This window comes from Pholcus phalangioides, unplaced genomic scaffold, assembly GCF_987345545.1.
Source record: "Pholcus phalangioides strain wild (caught in Gottingen) unplaced genomic scaffold, Ppha-v1.0 ptg000003l_1, whole genome shotgun sequence".
NCBI lineage: Eukaryota > Metazoa > Arthropoda > Arachnida > Araneae > Pholcidae > Pholcus > Pholcus phalangioides.
In genome coordinates, this window is record NW_028301596.1 from 3,355,019 (window position 1) to 3,365,084 (window position 10,066).

At 38.4% G+C, this 10,066-nt stretch overlaps 1 protein-coding gene across 1 annotated transcript; it reads right to left on the bottom strand.

The window, feature by feature from the left end:
* Positions 1-7,647: 7,647 nt before the first annotated feature.
* LOC149087905 (uncharacterized) lies at positions 7,648-9,684 on the bottom strand. The gene has a single exon (XM_089247651.1). It carries the CDS (start codon positions 9,682-9,684, stop codon positions 7,648-7,650), a length of 2,037 nt encoding a protein of 678 aa, XP_089103777.1.
* Positions 9,685-10,066: the final 382 nt, after the last annotated feature.

Genomic DNA, 10,066 nt, shown 5'->3' on the forward strand with positions numbered 1-10,066 from the left:
TATAAATTGAGAAAATACACAAAAGAGGGGAAAATACAAAAATAATAATATATAAATATATACACACATGTCCATAAATTTAGGATAATTCAGAATCACACGGAAATCGAAATCTAAAGTAAAAATTTCACCTGTAGAATTAACACACGCATCTGCAAGAATGATATGCAAATTTCAGGAAGTACCCAGATGATGCCGATAGTAGGTCACAATGACGAGAGTGTAAGAGGGGGGTATATAAGGAATGGTGGCAAAGAAGTAAAATTGTTCACAAGAGTGCTGTAAGGCGCTCAGTGTCATAAGCCAATAGTTATGACACAGGACGCATGTGGATGATTTTTTACGTGGTAGAATTATAGGCCGCCTGGAATGTGGGCGTACTCAGATGGAAGTATCCGAGGAACTTGGAATTGCCCAAAGTGTCATCTCTAGGCTTTGGCAACGATTCCAAGATAACGGAAATGTTAGTAGACGTTGCAGTACAGGTCGCCCTTTTGGCAGTAACTGCCAAAAGAAACAGACGAGCACAGCATCCGACCTGTCTCGTCAGCTATCTGCAGCCACGGGTACCACAGTTTCAAGGCAAACCGTGCACAGACGTTTGGGAGATATTGATCTATATGCTCGCAGGCCTGTCAGATGTGTTCCGCTCACGGCAACTCACTGTCGGCAGCGATTAGCCTGGAGTAGAGAACATGCAATGTGGACATCGTCACAGTGGGCTTGTGTGATGTTTTCCGACGAGTCCAGGTTTTGCTTGCAGTCTGATTCACGTCGGACTTTCACATGGAGAAAGCCAGGTACCCGTTACCACCAAGACAACATCATTGAACGCCACCGTTACGGTGTTGCAGCATTGCTCGTTCGGGGTGGAATTATACTGGGTTCCAGAACAGATCTGCATGTTCAAACCGGAACCATGAAAGCACAAATTTATCGGGACATCATTCTGGAACAACATGTACGTTTGTATAGGGGTGCCATGGGCACAGAATTTGTGTTTATGGATGACAACGCCCGTCCTCACCGAACAAACATCGTAAACGAATGCCTTGAATCTGAGGATATAACCCGTATGGAATGGCCAGCATTCTCACCTGACTTGAATCCGATAGAGCATGTGTGGGACATGCTTGACCGACGAGTTGCAGACCGTTAACCACCTCCTACATGTGTACCGGAACTTCGGAGAGCATTGCTTGCTGAGTGGAGTGATCTTCTACAAGATCAGATCGATAATTTGATACTCAGCATGCCTAGGCGTTGTACGGACTGTATTTCATCGCATGGGAGACATACAATGTATTAACCATCATACCAACCATGTAATAGTAAGTTTTTGTAAAGGAGATATTTTTTACAATTGCTCCAGGGAGCAAAAATCGTAGTTTTTACGAATGGTATCATACATACACCATCGTTTTTGTTCTTTATCTTTTGTTTAATAAATAGTCTTTATGAATAAGTAACGTTTGTTTTGTTTCTGAACCTTTATTTGCAGGAGCTGGCATTATCCTTAATTTATGGACATGAATGTATATGCACATAGGAATATAATTTTTCATCGAGATGGAAGTAAATTTGACAAGGGATGAGACAGCACTGCAGCGACCAATTCCTAAATTGAAGCGGCATTTACCCAAGAGCCCTTCGTCCAGACACCTCCGGATATGAAAGAACCGGTCATCTAATCTGAACCGGATCTCGGGCTACTGAGTTGGGGCGTGAACATAGTGCGTCCGTATTTCCGATTCTGGAAGCACGCGCCTTCTCCGATTGGTTAAAAACCCGAATTTCAAGCTAAAAAAAGTTGAAATTCTGGATTTTAACCAATCGAAGACGACGATGCGGGCTTCCAGAATCGGAAATACGGACGCATTATGTTCACACCCTTGGGTCGTACGAATCTGCTTCAACCGGGTTTTCCTAGGAGCAGGTTTTTTACCGCGCGTGTGCAGCGTGAAAACGCTGATTACTCAAAAAAAAAAAACCTGAATATCAGGTTATTAATCAATCAGTGTTTCCACGCTGCACCCGGCGCTGGAATTCTACTCCTAGGAAAACCTGGCTTTATATACACACCTGTTATAAATCAATTTGTTGTGACTGGTTTCAGGAGGCGTTTCAATGATTTCCGTGGAACTGGGACCCAGACAATTTCGGGCATCTTCCCCTTCTGAGCCACATACCATATTTTTTTGGGAAAAGTCGAGGTTTGAAACGACACGATATTACTTCCGCATGCGCAAAAATCCTCAAAATCATCTATAGAAAAATATGAGCCATAAAAAAATTGATGAAAATTTAGAATTGATTTAGAATTCAAAATTTATGATAGGAATGCGTAGTTCAAGAATTGATGAAAGAAACACACACACACACACACAAGAAATTAATGAATAATGAAAGATATATAAAATTCAGGAATTAATGAAAAATTCAAATCTGATGAAAGAAACAGGTCTACATAATTCAAGATTTAAATAAGAAATAATTAAAAGTTAACAAAGAAAAGGTGAAAACTAGAAAGAAATAATTCATGAATTAATTACTTACAACCCATATCATAATAAAATTCAGAATTAATAAAAATCCATTATCTTTGAAAATTCAGAATTTACCGAAGAAATAATCTCAGAATATTTTGTGAAAAATTTAAATAATTTGGGGCGCTCTGTTCAATTCGGTTTTCTGTCGTCCGGCTTTGTGTGAGTTTAAATTTTTTAACAAACTCATTAGGGGCCGTTCAAGTATTACGTAAGGAAATTTTTAGCCATTTTTGACCCCCTCCCCCCCTTGTCAGCAAAAGTCAGCAAAACGCTGAACCCTCCCCCCCCCCTTGTCAGCAAAATTTCGTCATCAGCTCTGCCCCTCTGAATCCTAACTCATGTTTTCATAAAGGGTGGTTGATGACGTAAGCATCATCCAAACACCCCCCCCCCCTTGTCATCAAAAGTCAGCAAATCGGAAACCTCCCCCCCCCCCCATCGATGGTGACATATTACTTGAACGGCCCCTTACCCATTGGCTGGTTTCAGTAATTTTTGAAAAATTTAGAGATTTCTTAATCAAGTTTTACATTAAAAACCTAGACCGATAGGTTTTGAAGTTGTCGTGTTGTTGACTTTTAGTCGCGGCTGAAAAATGTTGATACTGAAGTGGGGGGGGAGATATAGACAGTGAATCCTCGTTAATGAGTCACTCTCGGGAGAGCAAAAATATGACTTAGTAAGCGGAGTGGCTCGTTAAACGGAGTAAGCAATAGCTGTGCCAATTCCTGTCTGAGGACAATTGGGACTTCCGAAAAGTGGCCCGGTAAGCCGAGTGACGTGTTAACCGCGTGACGCGCTAACGAGGTTTGACTGCATATATATAAACTTCACCCACGTTTTTTACTTGCTTTTGTTGACGCCACGTGGCTCACAATTTTGTGACATTACCATTAAGGAATTGAATTTTAAGTAGGATTTTACATTTTTTATTTCCTATTATCACAAACGTTTTGAACATACTTTTGTGGAGGTGTCCATTAAATATTCTGCTACTATATAATGTATGTTTTCGTGTCTTTCTAGTTTTTTTTAAATTTTCATATTTTCTCAGTGTTTTCTTTGACTTCCAAAGCTTGTTTTCGCAAAAATATCGGGGGAACTGATTGTAATTCTATGCCTTTCTTTGGCTTACCATCATCAGAAATATTTTTGCTTCTTGAAACAATGTGTGGGGGAGGGGGGGGTTTCCCCCTTGAGAACGACCTCCTCACTGTTCCATTTATGTTATTGTATTTTCTTTTCATTTACTTTTTTGTCTCCTGTGTTCTAATTTTACAATTTCTAGTTATGTGTAGATAGCTTTTACGTATATAGTCTTCGGCGCTATACTCTCGCTTCTGAAATGTTTTATTTTTGAATTTTCAACACATTTGATTTGGTTTAAAATTCACTATATATATATATATATATATATATATATATAATGTAATGAATAGGAGTAATGGGCAAAATTTGCCTAGGCTTTTACCTTATGAGATACCAAAGGATGATGATGATGATCACCATATATATATATATATATATATATATATACATGGTGATATATATATATATATTATATATATATTATATTATTATTATATATATATATATATTATATATATATTATATTATTATTATATATATATATATATTATATATATATTATATTATTATTATATATATATATATATTATATATATATTATATTATTATTATATATATATATATATTATATTTATATATATATATATATATATATATATATATATATATATATATATATATATATATATATATTATGAAAAGGTGCAAGATGAGAAGTTATTGAAAAGTTGAAAAAGGAAGAATATGGATCAATGAGGAGGTCGTTCTCAAGGGGGAGCACCCCACGTTGCTCAGAACTGCAAAAATGTTTCTAATGATGGTAAGCCTAATCGGCAAAAATTACCATCAGTTCTTCCGACATTTTTGCGAGAAACAAGCTTTGGAAGTCAAACAGCAAAAATGACAAAATATAAAAATCAAAATATGAAATAACAAATGAGTTAAAAACACAAAATATACATACACAAAGTGTGTTAAAAATTGAAAAATTAGACACTAACTTTTGAAATTTTTCATTGAAATCTGTTTTTGAAAAACTTTTTAATTAAAAGCTGATTTGTTAATTTTAATTTTCTCTTTGATGCATATATATATATATATATATATATAGGGTGATCATCATCATCATCATTCTTTGGTATCCCATAAGGTAAAAGCCTAGGCAAATTTTGCCCATTACTCTAACACCAAGTGTTGTAACATGAGTTGTGGATCATGTAGATATGAAGAAATATCGTTCTGTGGGAAAATTCCCAGGGTTTTGCAACCGGTCTGGGAGTAGGGCGGGGGGGGGGATAAACAACAAAAACAAAACAGAATCACATAGGAATGTATTTGTATTTATATTTGTATTACCGGGAACCCCAACCTGATCAGCTGGAGGATAGACGAAGATGCAGAAATGATAATCATATAATAGGTGGAAAAACATGTTCCTGAGTCTGTTTGGCGTGCAGTTTGGTTCCATCAATTACGATTGGGCTCCGGTTCATTTTTTCCTTGTAGTTACTTCAACAACACGTTTGCGCCTCGATGGATTCAGCGTGATGGATCCGTCCTGTGGCCACCACGATCGCCTTATTTATCTAGCCTGGATTTCTTTTTGTAGGGGACCCTGGAAGCCATGGTCTACGATACTCCCGTTGACTCTGATACCAACCTCGTCGCAGCTGCAAACAGCCTCAAAATACCGGGTATTTTTGAAAGGGTTCGACAATCAATGCTTCGCCGTTGTGAAGCGTGCGTAACTGTGGATGGTAAGACCTTTCAGCAATTGTTGAGAAAATTAAGGTGTACACGTACTGTCCTTGTGTAAAGTATCGATAAATAAAGTTGTTATTTTTTTCCACCTATTATTTGATGTAATTTCTGCATCTTCACTTATCCTCCAGCTGATCAGGTTGGGGTTTCCAGTCATATATTTCCACGTGATTCTGTTTTGTTTTTGTGTTTTTCTACCTCCCCTAAAAGTTTGTATGTTGAGTTTAGAATCACCCTGTTTAATATATTATTCACATTCCAGTGCTCTGATTGGCCTTTTTTTTCTGATCACCCTGTATTTTTCCGACTTTAAATTACCATCATGTTAACGTTGAGAATAAATAAGAATGTAATTCTATCGAGTAATGTTTTGAATACTCCCTTCAACATCTGAATACTTTGTAGATGCATCAAGAAACAGATTTGGGAGAAGTTCAGTATTTTTTCTTTTATTCATGTGATTTCGAGTTCAAATATAAAGAACATTCTTAGTTAAAGGGAATAATGATAAAAAATTTGAAATATTTTATTGCTTTATAAAATTTCACAGATCTTTCTGAACATTTCGACACCTCACTTTCTGTTCTACGAGCAGTAAAAATCGAGAAAGATGGGAATTTATACGTAACACAAAATTCAAATTTCACAAGTCAGGGATAATATATGCAATTTTTCAGTGAATGTCTTGAGAAACTTATTCATTATATAATGCTATAATTTTGAGATTCACATTAACATACTACTTTTATTCCGGAAAAATAGAACGAAGGGGATAGAAAAAATATTAATAACCTAGAACTTTATTGTGCAATTCAAATGCTTGAATTAAATCTGCTTATAACTGGCGAAAAAAATATGTCTCAAGTTTTGATGTAGTATTTGAATAACATGAGATTATTTTCTGTTTCATATTCATGAATGAAGTATGTTTCGCTCAAAATTTTCTCATGAAATCCTCTTTTACCCTGTTGAAGGAATTTCGTAACTTAATTAAATTTTAACATACACAGCAAAGGAGGTTATGAGGTTTTTACGACTTTTTATATTGTAATACACCGACCTTAGACTCATTAAAGTTTTTATTTTGGTTTTGGCGTTTCATGTTTAGCAAATATTTACGACGTAACAGGAGGCTTGAAGTCTGGGAATAGCAGACATTTTATCCGCTGATAATATAAAATATTTGAATCAGCTTGGAATTTTTTTTTATATTGAGGAACGTGCACAAAAATACAAATACACGAGATACCGGACCTTCTGGGAGATGGTTTATGAATTTTGCATTAATTAGCTAATTAAATAATTGACAAATTTTTACGTCGTGGGCATGTAGAAAGCAAAACGAAGAGACTGTATGGGTACGTCGAGAATAGGTACATGAACTCACGATATCTCCAGCCGGCGCGGCGGTCGTGAAAGCATAATTAGCACATTTCAGACACGTTTGAACATCTTTCTTCACTCTGTGTAGATGCAGTCGGCGGCGCTTATAAGATTCACTGATAATGTTATCATTTGGGTATTAGTAACGATCCTCCCTCTTCGTGGTCGAGTAACTGAACACGTACTCATTGATGAGTCGTCTTTCAAAACAATAATCATATTTATTTTGATTAAGGAGGATAGAGAAAAGTGCTACACAACGAGCACATCACACCTTACAACAGCACACTCATCATAATAATAATCAGAAAAAAAAAACCCCAGGGGGAGCGTTTCTCTTTTCTTCTCTCTGTGGCTCCCGCGCTATATTTTTCAGGGTAGTTTTTCCCTCTTTTGCTTCTTCGTTTAGCAGCTTCCCTGACGATTCGTCCCGGAACCTTACTCGTCCCCCCTTGGGAGCTCATTGTCTATCTTTTTTTTCAAGACAACTGAGCTTACCACATTTAGGAAAAGAAATGAACAAAGAAAAACATGTTCAAGCACACATACAAAAAAAAAAATCACAAAATCAACAATTACCATCGTGGGATCAATGAAAATACCATACTGAATACACATTAGTAATACATATGCACTGAAATGCATTCACATTTACAAACATTTTCCGTGTACTTTCCTAATATATACATTCCCCGACTGCTGAACACGTCTAAAAATTCTTTCGGTTTCGAATAATTGCCGTTGCTGTGAACTTCCAGCTTATTAGATAACCCCATTACGTGGTTCTGAATGTCCTGGACTGATTTCATTTTTATGTGAACAGGAGCGTAGTCCACATCTCCAAATTCTACGTCCTGATCAAATATCAGTCCCACGTGTTGTACTCTGGCAATGTATGGCCTCTGCTTGACTTGGGTTCTAAGGGTCCAATGTAGTCAACGCAGCAGACCTCGAATGGGTTTTCGGGTCTCACGATTGGTTGGATGGGTAGGCGATCTCTATACGTGACGGTGCGTCTGACTTGGCATTCTCGACGACTCCTACGAAACTTCTGAACATCCTTTTTGATGGTAGGCCAGTACGACGAATACTTCATGCGTTGTTTCGTTTTGCGCTCCCCTAGATGTGCTGCCAAAGGTATTTCATGGGCCATCCGAAGCGTTTCCATTCGTTTGCAGGTGGGAACGACAACCTGTACGATATTTTCGCCGTTTACGTTCTCGGAGTGAGTGAGAACACCATTCCTTACGCCATAAGGTCTTTGGCCCAGACGTACGAAGTCCCAGCCCTTCTCGAGATCGCCATCTCCAATTAGCAAACCGATAAAGTCCTTGTCTCCTTTATCGGGGACTTGTGATGCATCAGGGATGCAGTTCCCTCCTTCCACGTTCGAATCCAGGAGTTGTACGACCGACATCGTTGAGTCTCCGGTATGCCGAATGGACCCAGTGAGCTGCACACTTTCCGACAGCGCCTCGTACGCAGTTGAGCATATTAACATGTCGTTAACAAGTTTCTTCGACACGGCACAAGTTACAGGAATGTCGCTGTGCATACCATCATCGATTCTCATCGGGATAACTTTCAGTGCCGCTACCTCAGTTTCCCCGAACGCAGATATTATTCGTATAGTGCCTTCTCCGTCGCAGTTCGAAGGCACCAAATCCTCTCTCAGAACTGATATCTGAGCTCCATTATCAATAATCGCTTTAAATTTTTTCGTTCCGCATTTGATGGGTGCAATTTTAAGTTCATCGATTTTCCCCGTGACCTTCGCAGAAGACACAGGAACCGAAACCTTCACCGTCAAAATATTCGAGGCTTCACTTGGTTCCACCGTCATTAATTGACTCTGTGCATTCACAATGGCATGCCCTTTCGCATTATTGTTGCAGACCCTCGATATGTGCCCAACCGAGCCACAAGAATAGCAAGTTGGCTTCACAAAGGTTTTACGCGTTTCGGTTTTGAGTCCTGGCCTGGAATTCGGTGCTTTAGGAGGAAAACTTCTACTGTTACCATATTTGCCAGCTTCATCTTTCACGTTATCATTGCCCGAGCCCACCTTCCTGAAGTTTGACCGCACACTTTCGTATTCATCTAGCTTGTCAGCTAGGATAGACGGAGATATGAAAGAGGCCCATTCGTCCACGAAATGGCCACGTATATCGCCGGGAACGCGTCGTTTTAGTTGGTCAGTAATGACAAGGCTCTTCAGTGTCTCGAAGTCACCAACGTCCAGACCCCGGATCCACTCTTCGAAGAAATTCGATATTTCGAAGACAAATTCTCGCCATGATTTCGCCGGGTTGCGTTGATGTTTGGTGAATTTTTGCCGGAAATGTTCCGCACTTAATTTGAATTTCCTAAGGAGGATCTCCTTAATGTACTCATAATCATCAAACTTCTCTTCCGATTCTCGGGCGATTAATTGGGTTATATCTGACGGCAATAAGGTCAGCAAAGCTGACACCCAGTTTCTTTTGTCCACCCCGATTCTATTCGCCTGGCGTTCAAATATTATGAGAAATAAGGCGATGTCATCCTCCTTGGCGTCAAATTTTGGAACAAGCCTCGTCAGTTCCGTACTGAATGAGGTTAAATTCTGTCGTCCATTTGTGGACGCGTTCGTCCTTTCCATCTCCAAGCGGAGTTTTTCCATTCGAAAGAGGTGTTCTCGTTCTTCACGCATCCTCCCTTCAGCTAGGTCACGCTCTTCTCGTGCTTCCCTGTCTCCCTTGATGACAGCTAACTGCTCTCGGATGAACTCCTCGTCATAGCCGTCACATTTGAGGATGCTATTCCTCAAGTCCAATATGTTCGATCCGTCCTTGACCACCAGACCCAACTCCTCTGCCAAAACCACCAAATCACCCCTCCTTGCACGCCCGAGATATGCCATGTTGCTTGGTATATCGTTTTTTTTTCGCTTATAAATGTTCACACTTAATCTACGTGTATACGTCCACCGTCATATGTTAATGACTAATCATTCGTAAAAAAAAATATATACATATATAGATAGATATATGCTCAATAATACTGACGTATTTCAAACAAACCCAAAAAAAAAAAATAAATAAAATCGTACATTCAAAGATAATTGAAAAAAAAATTAGTATGTGCGATAATACTGCTGTTCAAAAAAAAAAATCACATTCTCAATAATAAACTGACGTTTCAAAAAAAAATATAATTTTCTGAGCGAATAATACTGACGTATCTTTTCAAAAAAAAAAAAAAAAATCAGTACTCGCATAATTACCGCCGTTTCAACACACAAC